The sequence below is a fragment of the Tympanuchus pallidicinctus genome, unplaced genomic scaffold (assembly GCF_026119805.1).
Source record: "Tympanuchus pallidicinctus isolate F22 unplaced genomic scaffold, pur_lepc_1.0 scaffold15, whole genome shotgun sequence".
Lineage (NCBI taxonomy): Eukaryota > Metazoa > Chordata > Aves > Galliformes > Phasianidae > Tympanuchus > Tympanuchus pallidicinctus.
This window is the reverse complement of record NW_026294669.1, coordinates 1,514,115-1,540,135: the sequence shown is the minus strand read 5'-3', so window position 1 is coordinate 1,540,135 and position 26,021 is coordinate 1,514,115. Positions and strand designations below refer to the sequence as shown.

The 26,021-nt window shown below is 48.1% G+C and overlaps 1 protein-coding gene across 10 annotated transcripts in view; it reads right to left on the bottom strand.

Moving 5' to 3' along the window:
- Positions 1-26,021, bottom strand: part of CACNB4 (calcium voltage-gated channel auxiliary subunit beta 4) — a 103,501-nt gene that overhangs the window by 59,897 nt on the left and 17,583 nt on the right. Inside the window, exon 1 of one of the 10 annotated variants that reach the window (XM_052675231.1) lies at positions 16,785-16,952. The exons of the other annotated variants lie outside the window; for them this stretch is intronic. Within the exon in view, the coding sequence (XP_052531191.1) occupies positions 16,785-16,829 (45 nt within the window). The 5' untranslated portion in view covers positions 16,830-16,952. Of the gene's footprint in view, positions 1-16,784; positions 16,953-26,021 lie in introns of those variants that run through there. 10 annotated transcript variants of the gene reach the window in all.

The following is a 26,021-nucleotide window of genomic DNA, read 5'->3' as shown; positions in this document are numbered from 1 at the left end:
GCTGTTGGTTTATTATCATCATTATTTTTAATAATCCCAATAAAACGTCATCACCCTTCTTCAATAAAGAGCAAATGCAGCCCACTCAGATTGCAGCATGGTTTAGACATCAGAACTGCTCAGAAAGAAAGGTATATCTTAAAGGTGACTAACTCCAGAGCAGAGCTCTGCCGTGGGCCAGAGACATTTTGACCATGATGCTGTCAGAATGCAAAGGAGAAACATCCACAATCACTTAAAGGACTGAAGACTATTTTTCTAAATATATTTCTTCTCAGCAAAACGCACCCCACAGGGCAGCATTTCCCACCTGCCAGGAATTCCTCAGTTGGGAACATTAATCCTCTTCAATCCCAACAAGCTGAGCAAGAGTTGGGTAACTGGGAAAAATGAGGTATTCCAGGGCAGGAAATGGTATCTCTGAGATTTAGAAAGGCAAATAAAAAGTCCTCAAGTATTCCTAACAACATAACTTCTCATTTGCTTTTAAACAGAAATCAAAGAACAGCATCCTGCTCTCAGCAAGGAGGGGACGGCTGTGGCATTCAGTGCCATCAAAAGAAAACCAACAGCTACAAACAGAAGTGAAGCTTTGGGATACTCAATGGGAAAATGGGGAACTCAATGGGGAACTCAAGGCCGTGATGGGAGAAGTCAAATCCCACTTTGCTCCGAGCACATGCTGCACTCACCCCTTCCAAGAGGAACCAAAGAGCAAATCGACCCTGCAACACCAGCCCTGCAACACCAGCCCTGCAACACCAGCCCTGCAACACCAGCCCTGCAACACCAGCCCTGCAACACCAGCCCTGCAACACCAGCCCTGCAACACCAGCCCTGCAACACCAGCCCTGCTGCAGCTTTGGGAGATGCTTGAAGTCAGCAGAGCCTTCATCAGCACACAAACCCAGACACAACCTGGCACAACACAGCACTCCAGAAGCTCCCCAAGACTATCAAGCATATAGCAGACGGCACTGAGCAAGATGCCATTCTCCACAAGAGGGCAAGAGAATGGAACAAAACTGACCTGAAAACCCCAGGCTATCCTGTAGAAGAAACAGTTTCCATTCTGGCTCCCCAGATGCTCCTTTCCCACATGAAGGCTTGCACACGCAAACACACACAGTACTTGGTTTCTAACTGGCTGCAACACACACGGAAAGGAATTCAGCTTGACATTCGGGGTCCCAATGACTAAGAACTGGAGCACAACTTGAAGAATGACCAAATGTCCTCAGCACCTTTCAGCAAGAATCGAGGTCAGCAAACAGCTCACAGGAGGCTGCACACCTCTTTGGCAAGCACACAGAACTCACCAGCATTCTGGAGGAGCACCAGCAGGCACAGCGCTGGCTGCAGGCCTGTGTGCTGCCAGGACCTGTGTCTGCATTTCTTTCTTCATGGCAGTTCTGCTCGTTACAGACCAACAGCTCACTCCAAGACCAACACAATCAGAGTCTCGTGAGGGGATGTGATGTGCTGTGCCCAAAAACGCAGGCTTACTTCAGTCAGGTTGTCAGTGTAAGCAAGAGAGAGGATAAGTGCAAACCTCTTTTTAGATGAAAACAAAAAACAGGGCCTTACGGATTTAGAATCAGCCAAACGTTTTTAATAACAACGGCCACTACTGTTGGTCACAGTTGGTGCCTCACCTGGTCCTATTGCTGACAGCAGGCAGGCATATTTAATTACATCACCTGCCCAATAATTAAGAAGCAAATGCAAACCAGTGGGTATCTGTTCATTTGGCATGAAAGCATTACTGCACTGCAGCCAGATGGAGGGCCAGGAAATTGCTGTGTGCTAGATTTTCCCCAGTGGAATACTGCAGTTTTACTGGGAGTTACCACAATCCCCAGCATCACACCTGGAGCTGGAGAGAGGAAAGGGGGGGTGGATTTCATTTGGATTTCACTTGCTTTGTCTTTTCCATTTTTCACCCCTTGTTACAACATCTCCGATGCCACTTGGGACCCTGCAACCCTACACGCCAAGCAAACCAAAGGGCTATTTCCATGCACAAAGGCTTTGCAGAACAAGGTGCAGGGATTACGGAGGAAGCACAGTCCTTATTTTAAGTGTCCTCCTGAATTATGAAATACATTACAGCTGTTGTAATGCTGACCAGGGGTCAGGCCACCAGCAGGATGTGCAAGCAGAAGCCCACCAGAATGAGGGTCAGTTCCCAATCAAATCATCTTGCTGAATAACCAGCACACACACAAGCCAGCTGTGTAACCATTTCTGAGCAGCGATTTTGGAATTAAGTGCTCAGTAATTAGTTCCTTCTATATGTTTGGTAAATTTATTTAAGACAACTCATTAGGTGTCTCAGCAATTTGGAAATTACTAGGTAGTTAGAACACGTTTCCTCTTTGTGAATACTAATTATTAGAAAATAGGGCAACTGTTGTAACATTTCTTTTCATGATCCCTCTCTGAATCTGAAATCTTGCAGTCACATCTCTTTTCTCTAACAGCCTTCAGTTCAGCACAGATTGTGTTTTCACATCTAAAAATCTGGTAAAAAATAAGGAGTACTGGAAATAAATAGACTTACTGCTAAAATCCTATGGCTGTTGCTGTAACATTCAAATGAACACAGCAGCCATGCAAGACTAGGCCTCACTTGAATTACAGCACGCATTTGCTGGGTGTTACACACACAGAAGGCCTGCAGTTTAAAGATCTCTGGAAACGAAAATTATATAATCAATCACAGAATCATTAAGGTTGGAAAAGACCACTACAACCACCGAGCCCAACCATCACCCCATCCCCTCTGTGCCCACTAACCATGTCCCAAGACAAGCATCCACATCAGCAAGACTCCCAAAGGCTCACATCCCTATTCTCTAAAATAACATCTGAACCACAAGGTTTGAGTAACACGCAAACTTCTCAAATTCCATTTTTTGATTCAAGCCATAGAAGAGTGAAAATCTGTCTAGGAACACTGATGTGTGTTTTATTCCAGCTGCTGGTAGGGAGGAGCATGATGGAGCCAACAGCTGAACACCTCTAGCTCTGGTTTTGCTTTAATCTCTGCAGCTGGTCCCTCTTTTCCACAGTAGCTATTCAGAAGACCCAGGAGAGAAAAAAAGGTGTTTTTTTAGTGATAAAAGATACCATGCTAAAGCTGCTACAGTTTAAAAAAAAAGCTGCTTTATTCGTTTCTAATTACTTTGGCTCTTGAAAGCATCAAGTGATCCTCACAAGGCTCCAGGGAAGCTACTGCTGTTGGGCTTTATGGCACCTGATAATAATACAGCAGCTAATAAAAATGCACCTGTTATCCTAAGTGAACTCTGCTGGAAGCAAACCCTGTATCTGTCCCCAGGAGCACAATGGAAGGCAAGAATGTTCCTCATCCTTGCGAAAAGAAGAGCTAAGTACTGTCCTCAGGCACACATAACCATGCTGCCAGCCATGCCAGCGGCTGGGCCAGCCTTGCAGAATGAAGTCCTGGTCCTCACACCTCCTCAGTTCTTCACACCAAGACTCCAGCATCCCAAGCACGTCTGTAAATATCAGGGCCGTTTTCCTCTGCTGGCAGTGATGGAGAGCTCCTGGTGACAGCAGCAGAGCACTTCTGTAGACACATCTACATCTAACTCCTTTCTACAACACCAAGGGCATTGAAGTCAGAGATCTGGGAGAGCATAATCTCATGCAATTATCTGCTTCTGATTAAGTTCATTCCTGACAGCTTTTGCTCTCCTGACCTTGCACTCAACCCCACGTGCCGCACCACCACCCCTCACACACACCAGGCTGCAGTTGCCCTCAGCTTCACTTCCCTCCAAGTCAGGCCAGAGGGGTGTTGAGACTTTTATGAATCACCCCCCCCCCCTTTTTTTTTTCCAGTGAACTGAAGAGGGAGAGCCATGTTATCATCGCCACAGGCGTAAGATCACTCAAGCTTATCACATGTTTGAAGCCATTCCCAGGAAGCATGCTCCAAAATGGCAGCTGGGTGTGCAACTGATGGGGCCCTGCCTGCTGCTGACAGCCAGGAGAGCTGGCAAGAAGGCCACCACCGACCTACAGGGGCAATGAGCATCCCTCTGGGGCTCCCTCCCATCCACTGTCCACAGGGTCTTCCTCAGCCTTGCAGGAAAACACAGCTCTGCTTGGGTTGCCAATAGGCACAGAAGAAAGACATCAGCCTCAAAGCAAGAACAGTCAATACATTAGCTTCAAAATATTATAAATATGAGAAAAGGAGTGGAATTTTCCTCAAGACCCCATTGCCAGGAAGCTCCTAGCCACCTGGCTGCTTTCATGGCATGCTTCTCCTTATTCAACTCAACAACTCGCATCTTTTTAAGGATTTTTATGATTACAGCGTCCCAATTTCCTTCTAGCGTGGTGTCACCACTTCCCACACCATCAGACTTCGTACAACCAAAATAACCCCGAATATTCCTTTTTATTTTTCAAACAGAAGCTGTTTGGAACACGCTGAACTGTCTAACAACGTGACACGAAGCTGATTTGACGCAACCACGGCAATGGTGCTCCAGCACAGGGCTGGCCTTGCCCACCCATTAGACACAACCAGAAAGGCAGACGCAACCAGACCCGCAGTGCTGTGGGGTACCAGGTATTCTGCTCTGTACCAGGCCTGTTTCACAGAAATCAAATGCCAAATAGCACACACTTTGTGATCTGCCACTAAGAAAGCTGGTGGGCAGCCAAACTCCTTTATTACCAGCGGGCTGCAGCTCTCTGCTGTGACAAGTTATATTTAGGTGGCAATGACTTCCTCTGAAGTCATCCCATCCGCTCTGCCTATGCCCACCTCTTACAGGTTTTGCTAAAGGCCCCACCAGGGCACAAAAAATCAGAACCCAAACAGGCTTGCATCTTCAAGGTAATTATAGGAAAATTACTTTGTTTAAAATACTCATGCTGTGTAGCGAATGGGAAAGAATTGTGCCATGCTGTTACGGTATTGTCGGAATGAATTTCACGCTGCTTAACTTTAGCCAAGCAACAGAGAGGGTTTGGGCTGAGGTTCGGTTTGTTGTGCTGCTCTGCGGTTTTAATTAGCTGCCTTTTTCCTTCCACAAGCTCCCAAACTGGGAGGTTTAGGAAGCCAATAACCAGCGCTTCTGAGCAGAGCACTTCGCTTTTTGTTTCTTTGTACATTTTCTACTCTTTCTTTCCCAGAAACCTTCCTTCAGCTGCTAAAATCTCTTCCTATCTTTATGTGATGGTAATTAGAGGTCTTTTCTAACCTTAACAACTCTGTGTTTCTTGCAGCAAGGACCAACTTCCAAAATGACACACCTGCCGAAGCAGCAGTAAGCTGTTCCACACTGCTGGGAATATCTCAATAAGAAAAAGCCCTAATTTTCTAAATACCGTGCCCTCTGTAAATAGCAACCTCTTTCCCAAAACTCTTGCAATCTAACAACCGTACATGCTGAGAGCAAAATAGAAGTGAAAGGGCATCTTGCTGTCACCCACAGAGGTAATATCGGAGTGGAACTTAATTGCAGTGATTAGTGCAGGGCAACGAGGACGTCCCAGGCCCGGGGGCTGCTGCCCGCCTAGGCTGTGCAACAAGCACTGAGCACACATTCCCAGCACACGTTCCCAGGCAAACCGGGTGGTTAAGCACTGACAAACAAAACTGGGTATAAGTCTGTGTTTAAAATGCACGAGCGTTTCGAGAGGTACATGTCGTCCTCACAGGCCCACCAGCCCACAAAGGTTCAGCATGGACAGTGAGACCAACCAAACCCTAAGGGTACAGAGAAATCTGGGCATGCTGCTGGGAAAACCTCTCTGGATATGGATTATCTCCACTGTTGAGGTCAACTGGGAATGCACTATGTTACATCAGGCAGAAATACAAAGCCAATGCCTTACGTCCATGTCTACACTCCAGACACCGTAGTATTTTTTCCATAGACAGCACGCTCTGAATGTGTTTTCCCAAAATTTTATGACTACCACAAATGTACAGTGTAGAATTCAAATGGTTTGTCATACAACAGCACGACAGTTATTTAGAGGGTTAATAAACAGAAACTAGAAACTCCAAGTTACAACCTTGTTTTTTAAGCATTATCTCAAAATGGATTCCTAATTAAATGGCTTGGAAGAGACAAGAGCTTAATACTTCCCATTACTGGCATCCCGTAAGCATTTCAACAAGAAGAAAATCCCCAAGGAATCCCTACCCTACCCACAATGTCTCTGAGTTGGCAAAAGCAATACAAGAGAAAGACACCGAGAGCCGACTCTGCAAAAGGCTCCATCTCTACCAACATTCCCACATGCAGTCAGTGACACGGATCTGCAGTAAGAGCAAACAGCTCTGGCTGAAGCACCGGGATAATGCTGTTCACTGAAAGAGGAAAAAAAAGGATTGTCAGGAGAGAAAGCTGCCAAAATCTTGAGACTACTTAAAACCTGTATTTAGCCTTAAGCTTTTGCCATTATTTGGGGATATTCTGTAAGACGTACATCTGTTCCAAAACATGTTACCGTGTCAGGGGTTTTGCTCATGTCCTACAAATCCATGCTGAGATGTAAGCAGAAAGGCAGACAGGGAACGTGTGTGGTGCTAGAGTGAAGCCAAGGCCTGGGGAAAGGTCTGAGTATATCCAGAAATCAGCATTTGAAGATCCACTAGCAGAAAAGGAAAAACGCAGGTAAAGAACCCAAGTCCAGAAGATAAAACTCCGAAGCAGAGTGGCTGAAAGTGCTTTTGCCTGTGAGCCCCCACACACTGCCAGCAGGAATGGCAGGTTTCCATCAGATGCACCCTTTGATCAGCACGTTTTCTGTGCCATGAGCTCGGGTTCTTGCTGCCAGCCCTGGGGTTGAACCTCTTCTGGGAGCCGATCTGTGCTTGGCTGCAGTGCCTGCTGTGCACATCCTGCTTCCCACAGCACAAAACCTGCAGAATTCAATTGCTACAGAGCTCTCTCCCTGTCTGTTGTGTAAAGTCCTGTCTGCCATCAGCTCCACGAGGCTGCAGCGTTGCCATGGAGTGGCAAAGCAGAACCCAGCATCCTGCCAGCAGGCCGGACTGCTCCACATATCTCTATCTGAACTGCCCTAACACCAGCCCTTCTACATCTTTCCATACTGCAGTCCTTAGGTCAGCCTGCAAGCTGGAAAAGAGCAGTGCAAACCATAGCACTGAAACAGCAAAGCCTAATTAGTAAGAGGTACCCAAGAAGTAAGAGGAAAAAAAGCACTGAGCCTTACGGAAGAGCATCTCCCTGTCACCCTGAAGCAGCTGTCAGCGGAGCACTGCTCAACAGCTCATACAGATCCCCACCACTTGACCAGAGGGACAAACAGCAGCTGCTATGAGGAGAAAGCAGACAGGAATGAGGTCTGGCTTGTCCCCACGGGCAGCCTCCGCTTCTTGCAGAGCAAAGCGCTCGGGGCCAGGCTGTGTCAGCAGCACTGCGGAGCACAGGCAGAGCAGGATTTGCTCTAGGAGAAAAGAAAGAAATGAAATGAAAAGGGGGTGGAAAAAAAACAAGGCCTCTCGATCCCTAGAGACTGCAGCATAGATCCAGGCAGGCAGGCAGCCACTCCGGAAACCACTCTGATGATTTTCTTCCTGGAAAGGTTTGATGGGTGAAGGATGGCTAATCTTCCTCCAGCTGCTGGGAATGAGCACTGCTATAAGCAACGCAGAACTGCAGTTGGGTGAAGAGACAACACAACCAATGGGAGGAAGTATTTAATGGCTGGAAGAACTGAGCAAGAATCAGGACTTTGGGGCTGCACCTCCCTGAAATACGTTAGCCTAGCTCCAGTGAAACCTAGGCACTCACTTTCATCCCCTAGCTCAGCTCTGGCCCCAGATTTCAGAGTTAACAGGTATGTGTGAGGCCAGCTCAGATTGGAAACATTCAGAAGCAGTCCAAGAAGCAGGGCTAAGGAGAACATTCCTCTCACAGAATAGCTTCCAGCACAACAACGCCACAGTGCTTTTACTTATCTACTTTCTCGTTATCCTGAGGACACAGAGGGTTCTTCTTCTGCATGAAAAGGAAGGGATCATGACCTTATTAATAGTTTCTGTTGGGGAATGGAAGATATTGGGTTCTGACACTAAGTAAATTACAACAATCTTTTATAAACAAAATGTTTGGTTATGAAGAAAGACATGAAATACCTGGGAAAATCTTCATTCGCCTGAAGGCTTCCTGCCATTCTGCAGATAGCAGCTGCACACACAGCAGCTCAGTAAGAAGCTTCGTCCTGCAGGCCCCGAGAAGCACAGAAGTACAGCACCACTGGGTGCACGCCTGGGCACCTTAGCAATAGGTTTTAGTATGCTGCTTAGCATTATACTGTCACTGTAATGACAATCACAGCTATCCCCAAGGTCTCATGACTATAACTTCAAATTGGGTCAATGCCAGAACACGCTTGGCCTGAAGCAGCTAACGACCCAAGATGTTTTTTGTCTTCAGATGTATAAAACCAACGGCTGAGGATCAACCAAAGCATTCAGAGCCTGGGGCCGCATGCACAAGGAATCATTTGATGTGGCGATTTCATTCCTGGCTGACCTCAGTTAGTAACATTATCAGCAAAGCTCTCATCCTGCACGTGTTTTCTCAGTATAACATAAACTCATTATTTCCAATGTTCCATATGTATACAGAGCAGCTACTGGGAGGCAGGGTACCTTTTTCCATGAAGCACAGTGCTCTGCCCATTTAATACATGGAAACGTGGGCACGGTGCTGATGGGTCAGGGTTGGTGATTTGAGATGTCCTTTCCAGCCTGACTAGTGCCTCTATGAAATACATGCAGCCCTGGAGCTGCCAGTGAGCATTCCTCCCATGCCAATGCAGTTTGATCTGGAGAGTACACACAGCACCAGGCACTCCTCCCCTCTCTCAAGAAACAATAGAGGAAAATGAGAGGCTCAGAAAGAACACGAAGAATAGCCAAACACAGTGGGAAAGTGTGCGGACAGAGAGAGAGCAAAGCAGCAAGGAAAGCTTTTGTGGGTGGGGGACCCATCACGCAAAGCCCTCACACCATGCAAAGCCCTCACACTAATGCCTGCCCAACACAAAGCCTACATCGTAACCGAATGAGCTACCAGGGGGAGATCCAGTGCCTCTGTTTTAAAGACAAAAAGGTTTCACAGTGGAAAGGCACGAATTTGATAAAAAGCCACATGCTATACTCAGAACAGAGGAGTCAAGCTAAACATTTAACAATGTCTTAGGTACTGTAATAGATAGAAGTCTTTAGTGTAGTTACAACCAATGGCAGCACCAGCGCAAAATGACATCCAATGCCAATTTTCAAAGCCAAAGTCAAATTATTAATTCAATTCAGCAAAACAACTTCTGTGTATCCACCACCATCCCATAAATTTTCTGTGTCTAGCGGGAGACATTCCAGACTGCAGCTCTTCCTCTCCTACACTCCCACTCATGCTGCATGTTTACATACAGTAGACCTAATATAATAAAGGGAAAGATTACTTAATGCATCACTAAAAACTCATTCTGGAATGTAACACCAGAACACTTCCTACCACTCTGCTCCTTCAGACAGTACGTAAACAGCAACAGATTACCCCCACCACTGGATTCTGATCCGCTGAGAGCTCGGCCATAACTGATACCTCTTCACCTAGGGATGAAGCCAGAGCACATCAGCATCAGATGAGATCACGACAGATTGTTCTGGAAGATTAAATTCAGTTGTGGTATCTCATGACAAAGCTACCTCAGCAAAGAGTAACTTGCCAGAATGCGCCGTTTTCCCAAGCAGAGAGCAGTATTCCTCAGGGGATGCATTAATCTCAGAAGGAACACGGCTTAAAAGATATCATCACGGAATCCTGCACTGGATTGTAAAGAAATAGAACAGAGGATAACCATTAGGAACCCAATTTTGTTCTCTGGGTTCTTACGATAACAGATGAGAGGACAGAAGGTTCTGAAACAGCTGTTTGACTGCACAGGTGAGAGGCCTTTGGGTTGTGCCCAGCCATCCCCATGGGCAGTTCATCCCCAGGAACAGAGTGCCAAGGGCTCACCCATGGCCATCACCCAACAGTGCAAGCCCATGGGGATCCATGGGAGAAGGGAAGAAGCCCAGTGTGGAAAAAAACAGGAGAGGACTTGCAGGGAAAACAGATTTGGTTCAAGTGGAATTGTCTCAAAATAGAAAGGCCTGCAAAGCTTTATATGAAGTGTTAGCAGCTCGCTCAGACATGTGCTTCACCACTTCAGTGCTCAGCAAGATGATACATAGTGCTTTTTCCCCATGATTTCCTCCATGTTGCTGCAATAAATCACATCCCCCACCAGCCCGCGTTCTCCATGCTGGTGAAAGAGCACAGCCAAACAGCTCCAGATCCATAGCTCATGCAGCTTCTGCACTACCTGATGCTCTTAAGGAAAACGCCACAAGGAACGAGCCTTTCAGAGCACAACCTGTGGCTCGCTGATCTGAAACAGTCCTTTCCTAAAAATAAATCACCCCCCTTCTTGCTGACAGGGCCAGCTTTAGGCAGAGATTGAAAATGCAGACTGAAATCCTGCGCGTGCATGAATTCAGGGAGAGGGAAGGGATGCAGCATCTGGCAGCACACACCGAGCCACGCTGCCTTGCTGGACATGGAGAGCTGCCCAGCTCACCCACCCCTCTCCTGGCTCAAGGACTGCTCTCTCATGCCTCCATTTGTGGAGGAGAGATCCCTCCCGATGCCCAGCAACAGTGATGGGCACAAAGGAGTTCCCCAGCAAGCCACCACTAAGGGAGATGCTCCAGGTTTACAAAGCTCTGCTCTGGCTTATGAAGGAACAAGAAGCCCCAGTAAGGTAGGGCAGTCAAACGGCAGGGCGCACTGGAGCAGTGGCAGGGAGCTGGAAGCAGGGGCACTGCTGGCACAACACAGCCCAGCAAAGCACTGTGGAAAAATACAGACTGGGATCTGAGGGAACTTTGTGAGCAAATCTCGACACCACCTGCGAACTCAGCACTCAGCCAGCTGAACGGCGTTCTGAAGTTAATTACTGGATTCCAAATGACCACCAGCAGTTGTCAGGCTGTCCTGCTTGCAAAGCAATCTGTGTTTGTGCACGTGGCTGATTTTAAAGCCAGGCTCTACTATCTCTGTGAATGCACACTCAAAAGAAAATCATCTAACAGCTCAGTATCTCACAAGCAGAATGTGTTTTGGGGAGATAGAGAAGCAAGCCATGACATCAGCAAATCTAAGGCTAAGCTTGTCCCCTTGCCATTTGTTACTTCTGCACCAAGAGCCGCGCTCCCCCTCAGATGCCCTTGAGCTCAGGGAGCTGTTGATGCTTCCCAGCAGGCACATTTCCACAATCCAGATGAGCACACTTGTGAGAAGCCCTCATCACCTCGGCTGCATGCCACGGTCACCCAAGAGGTCACCAGGAGGATGGCCCTGGCACCAGACATGCCATCCCATCCAGTGAGTGCCTACACTTACATACAGCTGAGTCTGAATGCATGCACTTAGCTATTCCCCATAGCTTCTCCTTTTGGTTAGATGACACGATCACTTCGCTTGCGTTTTGTTTGCTTGCTACTTTAACGTATTTTTGGTGAGAAAAAAAAATATCTCTATGGAAACAGCAGATGTTAATCTGTAAAAACATTATTCGTGCTGGAAGTTTTATTTGACTGCTGCACTATCAACAACATTATGCTTAACGGAGGAGCAGAGTCAGGTACAAAACCATTCTAGAAGTGAGCACAAATATCAGACACAGTAACAACAGCTATTGCTGGAGCAGCATAAGGACCTGGAAATTTTAGCAGGAAGAAAACACAAAGACCCAAGCAAACCTGCAAATGGCAAACAAGCCAACTTCCCAGCCCTGTCACAAAAGAAACATGTTAGGCAGATGATGATTCATTAGTTGAAGCAATCTATTAAGAACTAATGGAAACAGATTTGAAACTACTTCGACCATGTAAAAGACAAATCTTGATGAGAATTCAATAGGCGTCACAGACAGAGGATAATCTCTCATGAACAGCAGTTATCTGACACATTCTCACTGAAGACAGACCTTAGTGTGCACTTGAAACCAGAAGAAAACAGCATGGGAATTGGAGCCCTGTGGGACCCCACAGAACCTCCAGTGCTGCCCCATGACATGAGCCCTCCTGAAGGACACCATCACCAAATCTAGATTAATAACTTGCCACCTTCAGCTTGAACATTTCAGAAGGGATCTACGGAAGCAATGCTCCCACAAACACCAGAACCCTTTTAAGCCCGTTGGAAATCCCTAATTTTATTTGACAGCTGTACAAAGCCTTCTGCCTGGTCTCAGCTACACATCACACAAAGGTGTTCCACGAGATGAATTCGGTGTTGCAGAACTCCCCATGCTAACCGGCTCTGGGATGGAAAGACTTGAGTTTCCAAGCAGCCCTACACAGCAGTGCTGGAGGGCAGTTTGTAAGCAAATGGCATGCAAAGCCTAAGTCTTGACAATTTCACCAACAGGAAGAGTTCTGGAATATAATCACCCAAGACAAGGATGAAAAATATTTCTCTGTATGTGTTTTGCTTATTTCTTATATTGAACTTACTGAAGTGGAAGAGATACGCAGGGCAATACAAGACTGTCTTCCTTCTGCTCCAGAGAAGGATCACGCAGAGACCCAAGCACCGTTTGCATTCCTATAATCGTGATCTTCTGCTTAAGCAGCACTCAGAAATCTTCTGGTCTCAACTGCTTTGAAAGAGAGCCTACACTAGCACGAGAAGTGACTGACCAGCATGAGGAGCAGTGTGTGAACTCAGGAACAGCAGTGGAGCTCACAGTACTGCGCTCCTGATCCAGCACTCTGACCTGAGGACTCTCAGCAGTGTCTCAAAATCCACACGCAGGAACTGCAGACAGCTTTCACATGGATGCCACATGAAGCTTTTCCACAGTGGAACAAAGTAAGTGCCCTGTGCCTCAGCAGCCTCTTTTCTGGCTCCTAGACCAAACTAGCTAGCTCTGGCAGCAGCTTTCCCCCCCCAGCTTGCAGGAAAGTGCACCACTGGTGCACCGGTACAACAGGATGGCTCCAAGCACAGCTTTCAAACAAGATGCACGATGGAAAGCCGTTAGCACCGTGGATGCAGTGCACACCTAGCACACACATACTGAGGGACCACGTCGCTATACCCTGCCACACCATGCACTGTCAGATGCGGTCTCCCAGCTCCCTGAAACAACCCTGCCATGGTGGGCTTCTGTATACAAGTCCCTCAGAGCCCTTTTAATGGCAGACTCTGAAGACTGCCTACCAGGGGATGCCTCACGGCTGGACAGGCCTTGTTAACACCAAAGGACTTCCAAAATCTGAAATGCTTCTGGGCACAAATCCCACTGAAACGTTTATTTAATTTGCTGTGATATGGAGCTTGAACTCACACAGTACCTTTGAGTGAAGCAAGTGCATTGTTGGCTTACAAAGCAGTAAATGAGCCGCCCTGCTTCCCCAGTGCCCCAGAGTCACTCTGGCACCCGCAGCAGGCTGCAGGGATAGAAAGGAGACAAAGGGAATGCAAAACAAGGCTGGATGCAGACTAAAGACTAAGAGGAGTAAAATAAATAAATAAATAAATAATGCAGATCGTATGCAAGGCTTAGGGACAGGAGAATAAGCATACAGTTAAAGCAGGGCACAGAAAGACAGCTCAGATTGAGTGTGAATTATCTGCCACCCCAAATGATGGAAGATGACATGAAAGGGGAACTGGCATTACTGAACAGAGAAGCACACATGCAGCAAGCGCTGCAGGCCATCACTGGCTTTGCCCAGCACTATGGAGCTGGCAGCCACCACCACAACTGCTGCTTCAGAGGAAATGAGGATTTTACAGAAAACGTGGTTTCTTACAGAAAAGTTGTGTTAAAAGTCTGTTCCTGAAGAAGATGGAGTTTGTGCTGCAGCTGAGAGGTTCTGTGCCAACACACCAAGCAGCATGCAGATCTTTCCTCACCATAAATACCATCACAGGGATTAGTTCTCAAGTGGGAGGGTAAAACCATGATTCTCTTATGCAATGGACATCGCCAGTGCTAACAGTGATCTGGTGCCCTCTTCTCCTGGAATCAAGAACTTAAGATGCCTGTTTCATACATGGCAATTAAGTTTTCAAGCCCCAAACAGTGACCTTGTTTACAATGAAGCTACCCAAAGCACTACAACCAGCCCGCAGTATCCCCCAGATCAGACAGGGCAGGGCAACAAAGCCACGACTGTCATTAGGATGATGCCTGAACTTTGTGTTCATTGCACGCGTACTCACATCTATACAAGTTGTTTACACCTCTCTTTCTGCTGTTCTTCAGCATGCCTAGTGCTTTTTGCATACAACCACCAGCATTTCTTCCAACTTGAACAGTGTAATTTTCCTCCTCCAAAAAGCCTCGCACTAGCTCGTGCATCATCTGCTTGGCATTAATCATCACAGCTGGTAATGGATTGTAATAGCCATGCACACACTGAACCCATTTCTTTCTCTAAATGTAATATAAATAAATACGTATTTTTGCATTCGTTTCATATATACACACAAACACACCATAATAATAACTTCAGCTGAAAAAACAGAAACCATCATTGACGTATCAGTTCAGTCTTAGAAAAACAACATCTTTCCTCCTGGATTGAATAGGAAAGAAGGGCTGCCTGGGAGAGCCCCAGCATGCAGCCAGCTGCCCTCTAAGGCCAAGAGATCCTATGTGACCCCCAGCTGCAACACAGCCCCCACTGTGGAGAACACTGTGAGTACAGCCTGCCAGCAAAGCAACAAAACACACCACGTCCTTGTGTTAGTTCACATTTCTTGCAGTGTTCTTACACGAGGCCACCACAACAGGAAACTGCTGCATGAGTTTCTTAAGGGCAGATACCTACTTTAGGAAGATGCTAACTGTACTAGAGTGACTCATCTTGGTATGATTTATTTTGTGCTAAAAGTATTTCAAGTAGCACAAGTACTCGATCACACCTCCCTGTGCTTCAGGGGATGAAAGTACTGCAAGACCAGGATAGCAGCTCCCATCTCACAGAATCACAGAATGGTTGGGTTGGAAGGGACCTCAAGGATCACAAAGCTCCAACACACAGGGCCACCAACCTTCACATTTCATAGCAGCCCAGGCTGCCCAGGGCCCCATCCAACCTGGCCTTGAACACCTCCAGGGATGGACGGGGCATCACAGCCTCTCTGGCAGCTGTTCCAGCACCTCACCACTCACATAGGAAAGAGCTTCCCTCTGCCACCCAACCTAAATCTTCCCTCCCTCAACTTCAAAGCATTTCTCTTTGTCCTGCTGTTATCTACCCTTTCAAAGAGTTGACAGATCTCCCTCAGTTCAGCAGCTGCACCTTCCAGCTCCAAAGCCCAGACAATACTGACAGTTCTTCTTTCCTCTTTGCACACTCAGTTATTTTCCCTTAACCACAGGAAAACACTACCCTCGATCTGGTTTTCGCTGTATTAATTCCATTACACAGGCTCTCTCTGGCTAGCAAGCATTGCTCCAGTGCCTCACCACTCTACCTGTTTGCCAGCACGTTGCCCCAGCTGGCATTCCCAATTCATGAATCAGAAGCCCCAATAACAGTAAGGTATAGCACTATAAGTAAGCAGTGTGGGAGCACAGAGCAAAGCAGCACCTGGGGAACAGTACCCGCCTGTGTCTGTGCCTCTGAAGATTGTGGTCTCTGGCTTTTCTGCACAGCTATGAGCTGTCTGTGCTGTTTTCAGGGCTTGGTCTGCCTTATTCTTACACAAAAGCCAAAATTCTCACCTATTCCCACGATTCCAGAAGTCTACTGATAATACTGGAGAACACCAAGAGATTGTAAAGTTACAAAAGCTGTCAACACCGTTACCACCAGCTAACTAAGAGCATAAAGAAACCTCAGCAATCACTTCTTTCCACTAGCAGCCACAGACGGCTGAAGGTCCACTGCCCCATCCCAGCAGTGCTGCAGCCCACAGGGCAGCTGAGTGGCTGCACACCTCCGCTTCACTGCCTTTATACAAACCGCTTTACCTGAACGAGGAGCAAGCAGAGCACCCCTCGCTGTGACACACCAGGGCTGGCACCTCGGGAGCACCCGGAGCCCAACCAGCGGGGCTGTGCTCTTTGGAAACCTTTAAAACCCGGCTTGTGCAGACGAAGCACCACCCAGCAGCGAGACCCCTCAGCCAGGCTGCCGTGCTTCAATCTTCTCAAGAGCAAACCTGCACTTCGGGGAAGATCTATTTTACCAACACGTGCAGTGAGAAGCTCCCAGGGATTCCCGCTCTGCTTTCTGCGCACATAAACACCGCGCGGGGTCCCAGACGTGGCTCTGAAGGAACCGGCAGACGCCCGGCACGGCTCTGAAGCAAACACAGCGCGACGGCGGCCAGCCGCGAGGGCGAGAGCCGCGCATCCCAGCCCGCTTCCTAACGGCCCCGGAGCGGCGCAGCTGGAAAGGACGCGGCGGCATGAAGGGCTCCGGCCCCCCGGCACTCCGACACGCCGCAAGCCCCGCACACCGGCACGCGTCGCGCCGCGCACACCCGCACTGACGCACCCTCCGCTCCGTGCCGCGATCCGCCGCTCGGCGAGGCGGCCGCAGCGCCTTATGTAACGCGGCCGCCCCGCGCCCAGAGCCCCGCGCCCAGAGCCCCGCGCCGCCGGGCCGGGAACGTGGGGCGGCCCGGGCGGGAGGGCAGCGGCGCGTTGCGTAACGGAGCGCGGCGTTCCGCGGCACTCACCGCCTCCGAGTCTTCAAATCCATGCAGGTACAAATTGTCGTACATGGAGCTCCGCGGACGCCGGGCGCCTCTCGAGGTGCGGAACCGGCCGCTGCGAAGGGCGGCGGGGGGCCGAGAGCGGGCGGAGGCCTGTGCGGCGCGGGCCCGAGCCTGCCCTCTCAGCGCTGCGGACGCCCCAGCCGCGCGGCGCCGCCTCCCGCGCCCACCGCCGCCGCCGCAGGTGCCCCCGCCGGCGCCGCGCCGCCCCGCAGCCCCCGGCCCGCCTCCCGCCGCGGCCCGCTCCCCGCGCCGCCGCGCAGCCATTGGTCGAGCGGTACGACCGCCGCGCAGCCATTGGTCGAGCCCGGCCGCCGCCGCGCCGCCATTGGCTGCGCCGCTCCGCCGTGCGGGACGCCCCGGAGCGCCGCCGTCCCTTGGCGCCTCGGCAACCGGGCAGCGGCGCCGGGAGAGCTGCGGGGAACGGGGCGATCCGCGCCTTCCTCCGTCCCCGCCGCCTCAGCCGCTCGGTGCTGAGGAGAAGCGGTCCCCCCCGAGGCGACCCCGGCCGCTCCCGTTGCTACGCGCCCCGTTCTCTCCGCGGGCACCGCGCTCCGTACGGCTCCGAGCAGCGCCCCAGGAGAGCCGCCCGTCCCCCGCATCGCCTCTGCGGCGGGCAGAGGGGCCGGCACCGGGACCTGCGCCTCCAGAGCCCGCAGCCCCGCTGCTGCCTCTTTCACGAAACACCGCGTTTGGAAACCTTCGTGGCAGAGAGGGCGTGAATTATCCCCCAGTGCAGCACCCAGCGAGGTGTGTGGGAGCACATGGTGCCAAGGACCGCTGCTACTATGTTGTATGCAGATAACAGCGTGAGGAAAGAGAATCACAGAATCACAGGAATGGCCTGGGTTGCAAAGGACCACAATGCTCATCCAGTTCAACCCCCTCAAATGAACAGTCGCTAATCAGCAGCCCAAGCTGCCCAGGGCCACATCCAACCTGGCCTTGAATGCCTGCAGGGATGGGGCATCCACAGCCTCCTTGGGCAACCTGTGCCAGTGCCTCACCGCCCTCTGGGTGAAAAACTTCCCCCTGATATCAAAAGAGCAACAAAACGTGGAGCTTTCTGAGCAGGAGTGGGCAATGAGGCACAGAGCTGCTGCTCCTGGTGCGCTGGCAGCAGTGCAGGATGTGCTGTGGCAGTGGCAGGCCTGGTTATGGAGCTGCTGCACACCCCACAGAGCAGCAGCAGAGCCCATGCCAAGCTCAGCGTGCCCAGAATAGCAGTGTTTTCTGCCGGGCGCTGGGAGGGTGTCTGCTTATTATAGATTTTAATGTAAAAATAATGGTGTGAAGGCTTTTCTGATGAGTAATTTCTCTTCCGCTCTATAAAACGAGTTTTCTCCTGATGTTCTACGATGGAGCTGCAAACAAACAAACAGAACAAACCCCAAGTGCCAAGAATTTAAAAACCACAAGTTTTGGCCTTATTTAAAACCAACTTGGGAAAACTGATCCTACCAGAGCTCTACCCTGGACCTTTCTAGTTCTGCTTCTCCTGTCCAAGAGCCGTCTGTGTCTGTGCATATCAGCTACACACACCATCCCTCAGTGTGTCAGTGAGGTGAGCAATCCATTCTCTCAGATTCCATCTCATATGTAACCACACACTGCTTCTCTTTCCCCAGCCTCACGGTGGGCAAAGCATAACGCTACGTGAGCTCCCTGTGTGAGCCAAAAACTGGACAGGAAGTACTGAGAAATATTTATTTTCTGTATGTGTATTTCTGAATACTTCTGGAATAGTTTACCATTCACTTCCTAACGTTATTAAAAGCATTCCAAATCTCATCTTTATTACAACTCGATCAAACGCCCCTGCGTTCATCAACACTTCCCATCTTTTCCATTTGTTTCACCTTGCAAAGGATTAACTTCATTCTGCAAATTGACCACTGATGCCTGGGGAAGAGACAGACACCTCAGCAAAGCCAAAGGCTTTATTCTTCCCGTATCAGTTGTTCATTTCCTCAAAAACTCCCCAGCATTACAACAAATCTTGCTCCCCACCTCCCACCTCCCTGTGCTATCAATGCACTCCTTGCTTCTGTCCATGCTGCCCCGAGCTTTGCGGACGCTGCATGTCTGCAAGTGGAAGCAGTGCAGTGCTGCTGACCATGGGAGAATCTCACTGGTAAAGTTTAGCTCTCCTGAAGTGTTTTCCAGGGCTGAGCCCTCAGACAATGAACTCTTCCAAAAAGTAACTTCATCTCTAGGCCACGCAGAGAGCATGGTGGCAATGCTAAACCAGCAGACAAAGCACCTGTTAATTAACAGAGATGCTCCCATGGCTTTCCAGAGGTTCATTTCAAACGGAGGCAGCACTTCTGTCAAGTGGAGCAGTTGTTTTGAGGGCAAAAAGCACATCTTACACACATCTTACAGCTGATGTATCCGGCTCCTTCCCTGGCCATGGTTGCCCCACAGCCTGCCCTGCCCACTGCTGCTCAGGGCTGTCCACCTGTAGGTGGGTCAGGGCTGGAGAGCACAGCCTGCAGGTTTTGGGGCACCCCCTTAAGCAGATGGAAGAGGATTTCAGTTTCTGAGACTGCCTTTAAAGTTCTCTTTGAACTCCCTTTACAGGAGTTAATAGATGGATGCTGAGGGCCTGAGCTAAGCACCCGATCCCTCCTCCCCACCTTGAAGATCTGTGATGTTCCATCTTTAAAGAAGTAAATACCTCAGCAGTGGGAGACTATTAAAATTTAAAATGGGAAGGAATTTCTAAGTGCAACATCAGAATCATTTGTCAGCTCAAAATAAAAGACGGATCTGAAATCAGAAGGAGAAAAAAAACTGTGTCTCAACTTCACATAAATTTGTAATGAAATAATTTAACTCAGAAGTCAGGGGAATTGCTGCTTGATTTCCAGTACTTACATTTCACACTGTCCTCTCAAGATACAGAGGTTATTAAAAATATATATTTCATGACTCAACTTGAAAGGCTCCTAAAAGATGCTATAAAAAACCACGTGGCTCATTAAATAGGGACTGCATTTTGAAAGATGTAAACAGAAGAGACATCTGCCTCCGTACCTAAACCTCCCATCTCAATCCATGGGTACTGTGGAGCAAGGGCTGGTTTGGAGAGCACAACCTTCAAAAAGTCACCTGGTGCTTCACCACGAGCATCATCTCCATAGACACAGGCTGCAAACACCTGTAATAAATACACAGGAACTCCAAATCAAGACAGTCTTCTCTCTTGGGCTTAACTTACAGCATAGCTTGGTGCAGGCAAAAGGGAAAACCAGCTGCAAGCTCAACCTTTCTAGGCAGCTTCCCAAACAAACAAGCAATCACTGCAGTAACCAAAGTTGGGCACGCATAACTGAAGGCTTTGTGAGATGAAAATCCTCCCTGGCCTGTTTCTGGGAGAGAATGCAGGCACTCTGATAACACCAGGCAGGGAATGTCACTGCCTCAGGCCACAGAGAAAAGCTCTGGTAGCTGTCAGCTCTCCTCTGCATCTGGCTAGCACTGCAGCAATGGGCAACCAGCACCCATGGGTTGTGTGCACAAGTAGGGCACACCTGGTGATAATATGCAATGGGCAGATGATCTGAATTAAGTGTTTTTAATCGTATCATAGAATCACAGAATGGCCTGGGTTGAAAAGGAGCACAGTGCTCATCCAGTTTCAACCCCCTGCTGCGTGCAGGGTTGCCAACTAGCAGACCAGGCTGCCCAGAGCCACATCCAGCCTGGCCTTGATCAATGGTGTCAGCTGCTGCATTATATACATCTTCCTCGTATCTTCCAATTTGGTTATCATGTTAATCTTCAGAGAGTGGTAAATCAGTATTTTCAAGCAGCTTGGTCTCCACTTCTCTGGGGTTTAATCAGAGGCACTGCAATCTCTATTAACATGTGGGCTATTCCCCAGCAAGGACTACTGTCCTCTGGTGATCTTGGCAGGACTGCTGTGAATTAGGTTTCCTGTGGATTTACTGCAGTATTGCATGCAGAGAGCATCCATCATCCTTTGATCTCAGGCCACAGCTCCGCACATCCCCATGGGCACCAACTTTGAACAAGATGAAGACAATCTGGTTTCCACAGGACTCACCTAATGTGTCTGCTGAGGATGTGTAACGAGTCCATATAGCTTAACAGTGAAGGTATCATTTGGAATCACCTAAGGGCCATGTGTTGTTATTGCTGCTTAATTAAAAGACTCCTCCTGCTAAGGACTTATTACAGGCTTCATTGGGAGCACGCAGGTCAAAGGACAGGCTCAGTGCTAAGCTGCTCCTGGTGCTTGGAACCAACATTAGGAGGCAATGCAGAGGAAGGGAAGTCAGAATAGTTGAGCATCCCACAGACCTCTCGAAGATGGGGTTCCCCCCAAGTCCTCTGATGCCATTTGGGATTATCCACGTTCCCTTTTTTCTGCTTGGAACCGACCTTTTTGGAAGCACAAAGAAAAAAGGACAAATCCTTTGTGAGACACACATCCATATATCCTCAAATCTTTACCCAGCCATTTCTAAGTTATCCAAAGGTAGGAATAGTGGCTTTCCCAGAGCACGAATTTTGTACAGAACCACTGGAAATACTGTGCAAAGCCCAATCAAATGATCACACGACCCAATGGCAGCACTTGCACTGCTCTTTGAGGAAGTGTAGCAATGAACTATTTGCTATTTAAATAAACACAGGGTAACTGGATTACAAAACCAAGTAAATACCTCAGCAGTGCAGCATGCAGAGCCAGAATATAAGTCAGCAACTTCTCTCCCTTTTGTGCTTTCACAGATTTCACTTTCACCGTGTGCTGTGCTGCTAAGGCAGTGTGCCTGGTGCTGCAGGAGGGCACACCTCCGTGCCCTCACTCCACTGCAGAGCTGAGGACGGACACGAGGATTCACCCCGATGCAAAAACCCAAAATTGCCTCCATGAGGATGGATTGAAGTTCTCTGAAGGCTCTTCAACTCCGACAGTAAGATTGCAGTGCTGGCCTCGTAGCATTACTTTGGACTAATGAGATACTAACTGCAGAGAGTGAACCCGCTCCTTCTAACGTCTTTCAGCACACAAAACCTCCTGTATTTATCAGTACATTTCATCCAAAAAGTAAGCATTGGGTTTGACCTTTCAGTGCCTGAATTTCGGGTCCTGATGAAAAAAATTCCTCTCCCCATATGTTCTTGCTGAAATCAGCAGAACAGCTCAGGTATATATTTCATTAATATAGAGGAAGAGGACCGTCAGCATTCTCCAGCAATCCAAAGGCAGGACTTGCTTCCATCGCTTGGAAGGAGGCCAGCTCCTCACTCTTCTGTGCTACTTAGCATAGCCCAATTCCTCATCCTTCTCCCTCTACAGCAATCTATTTTTTTCCTCTCTCTTTTTCTGTTTTATAATACAGATTAGATAAGCACATGGTTGTAGCAACAACAGCTTCTGCCTTGGGGTAGAAGTAAGAACAAGACAACCTCTTGAGATCCCACTAACCTCCTTTTCTAACATCTCATGAGCAATGAGAACTGGATGACATCTGTGATGTTTCACAGTCCTAGAGATTCCAGGTAAATGAGTATGTATTTGTGCTCCACAAGAAAGAAGCACCGTGGTGTTTAGGGTATGTCTTGGTGCAGAGCATCCTCTGCATTTAAAGGTTTAATTCAAAGAGAGACCTGGATGGTATGCTTTAATTCCTTGAATTTCAAGTAATGAATTAGCCTGGTAGGGTCTAATTTGACAGTTCTTCTGGAGGAAGTGAGGTGCCACCTATACTGAAACACATTTATCTGACACTGTTACATAAAGGCTGCTATAATTAAAGAAAGTGTGAAGACTTCATTGTCACTTTCTCTCAGTTTAAAGCACCTGCAATGAGAGAGGTAACCTGACGACACTGGTAGGTATCCTCTATATTTAACCAGTTGTGAGATTTCTCTTTGCTGCAGGCTCTGAGGAGGTTTGCAGAGAGCTGAGCTGTGGGAAATTCCAAGCCACAGCTGCGGCCTTCCAGAGCGCGTTTGATAAAGAAGAGTGGATGATCTCAGGTATGAATGTCCTCTCAGGTTTTCACAGCTTGAGACAGCCCTGTTCTAACTACGGCTTCCAATGGTGTGAAGAAATGAGCATGGCAAATCTGAAATGACCTGCAAAATATTGCAAGACACAGCTGATGGCATTACCACCGCATTAACGTGGGCGTCCCCCTCAAGAACTCAGCACTTGCATTGAAGAACCTATGTGGATCTGTGGGCTCTGAGCCCACAGCAATCTCCCTCCAGCAACATCCATCTATCAGCAGCAAGCAGCATCCACGGGGCCAAAACACCAACTGCCTTCACAGCTCCAACCAAAAGACAGTGCCTTATGGCTGGGGTTGTGCTGTGGTTCTTTGTTGGAAGGAAGATACGGGGATTGTTTTCAGAGCGGATCCACATTTATATCTTCCATGCCAAAAAGCATCCCGGCCAGAGGATTAAGCATTTGTTTTGTTTCTTATTTTAAGCTCCTCTTCTCTTCTTATGAATGTTAATCAATCTCCTTAACTGCCATAAGTGCTGGTGCTGAGTATTGCTGAATACCACTTTAGCCTGCAACTGATGAAATTATGGAAAACTATCAATAAAAGCCAATTAGTAACCTTATGGGAAGCTGGTGCTACTTCACCCAAGTAGCTGAAGTTACCCCTGCATTCTGAAAGCCTCATCAGCACTGAAACACTGCCCTTCTTGCCAAAAGCTCAGCAGTTTCCACCTGGGCTGGGGAAGGAATGCCCCACTGCTATGGGAGGCTGCAGGACAACGTGGTGTTCACATCCCTCCAACAGATGTGCAGCCCAGAAAGCTCCCAGACATGCAAATTTCCCAGAGGCATTCAAATATTTGCAGTTCTCTCAGCAAACGTTCACACAGATGTGACTGAAATACATTTCTCATAAATCACAAATATCCTGTAATAACTCTTTAGAGAAAACAAGGCCCAGGCTGAGCAGTTGGAGATGGACAAACACGGCCTTGCCAGCTAAAAACGAACCGCCAATGTCTGCAAAAAAAACCATCACTTCACTGGAGAATTTTCCATTTAGAAAAATTAGTAAACCTACAGTTTCTATTTTGCATTTAGGGTGGCTTAGACTAGGACAAAGGGTGTATAAAGAGGAGTCAGCCAAAGAGCTTTTAGTCCTAAAGCTAAGGAGCACTTCTGTTGTTCCTGCTAGGGAGTTAAAGGGAAAAATACATTAAGCCAGGCAAACTGACAGAACGTTATCTGTACTTTGCTGCTTCTCCTTGGGATTTGACAGGGATGGCTTGATTAGCCTGTTGATTTTACTGCATCTCCTTATGCTTTATAATCCCATTACCATACTGCAAGACAGCATTTTGAATTTCACAGCAAGGGACTGTGGGAAGAAGCTTCAGTTCATTTCAGCAGATTTCCATGACACCCATCCAAACGGAGAAGCTGATGCAGAAACAACAGATCAATGCATGGGCAGCCACTCATCCAACCCATTGTCTTTAAATATTTACTCAGGACCGCTGAGAACAGAGTGGAGAAAAGATACAAAGATTTTAGTGCCTATTTAAGTAAGAGGAGCTCTTGCCTCTACAGTCTCCGAGAGACCTTTGCTCATCTGCCCCGTGAAATGATCAATTTGGGACACTCTCGCCATCCTAAAGCAGAAAAAGTCTGTGCAAGAAGTCTTGAAAACGATGGCTGCTCATCGTCATCATGGGACTCTCCTGGAACACATAAGCCAGTAGAAGAATCCTAAAGCATATTCCTTACATGCTTCATTTTGAGAGGTGCAGAGCAGCCACACAGCCCCTCTTCCTCCCAGCCCACACCTCTGAGCAGATCGATCTGCATAGAGATCCCAGTTTGGTGTGAGCCCAGGGGTGCTCAGCACCAGCAGAGAAAGGCAGGCAGAACCCAGGATGTGGAGTCATCTGCATGCAGGGCGACAGACACTTGCAGCTCTCCCTTAACCAGTGATAGGATGAGAGGGAACGGCCTCAGGTTGCTCCAGGAGAGGTTCAGCTATTGGCACAGCTGCTCATGGAGCGGGGGTCACCATCCCTGGGGGTGTCCCAGAGCTGTGGGGATGTGAGCAGTGGGCATGGTGGGATGGGTTGGGGATCCTAGAAGCATTTCTAACCTTACTGGTTCTGTGATTCCAATTCCTGTGGCACCCCCAAGTGCTCTGCATGGCAGCAGGCTGTGCGAGTCCTTGTACAAACCAGGGGCTGTAGGGAGCACTAAAAATACCTTTGATTCTTCCTTACAAAAGAGAACAATGGTAATTATAGAAATCCTTGCGGCAACGCAAGGTACAGGTATGAAAAGCCCTGTGTATAAAGAGGGTTGATGCATGAGGAGCTACTAAAATAGAATAGAATCTGTTCCTCAGCTTCCAAGCAAAGATGTCTGAATTCATCCGTAAGCCTTTAACATCCCCAGTTGGTAGCAAAGCACCAATGCTCACGGTGTTAAGATGCCAGTCTGAAAGCTTGGGTGTCATCCAGAAGCTTGATCAGACCACATAATTTCTGATGGTATGAACATTTATACCAACCCTACTCTTTTTCCCCTGCCTCTTTCATGCAGTTGTTAGATACGCATCATCCCTCATCTCTCAAATCCTACAGGCATGCATTGAAAGATACAGGATGGTTAGTTGATTCCAGCCTTTGACAAGATCCTTACGGAGACCACTTTAAAAATAAGAAAGAAAATGCCTAAATAGATTGCTGAAAGGAATGTTACATCTCATATGTAAAACTGCCCAAGAGACAGGAAACAAAAAGCAAGAATAAACAGAGAAAGACCAGTATTTAGGGCTCAGTATTTGCTATGGTCCAAAGCAGACCATTACAATAACAAAGTTTTCCCACAAAATAAAGTCTTCTGGGAGTGAGCAGGGAAAAATTCAGCTTGACTAGCTAAGCTTGACCAATTTACAAGTGGAAAACAGAATATTATAGTTGGAAGTGTAGAGAATAATAAATAACTGCATCTCTGCCACCTCTACCATCTGGATGAGGAAGCACAGAATTAAATGGTTAAAAAAAACCCTCAAAACTGGTAGGAGAAAATATTTATCCAAACTGTAGAAGAAATCTGAATTTTAAAATACACGAGAGAGTGAAAAACTTATAAAGCTTCTCTTTAAAATATGGAGTCAGTCATTGATGTGAATACTGCAACCACGACACCTCTGCAGAGACGAAAAA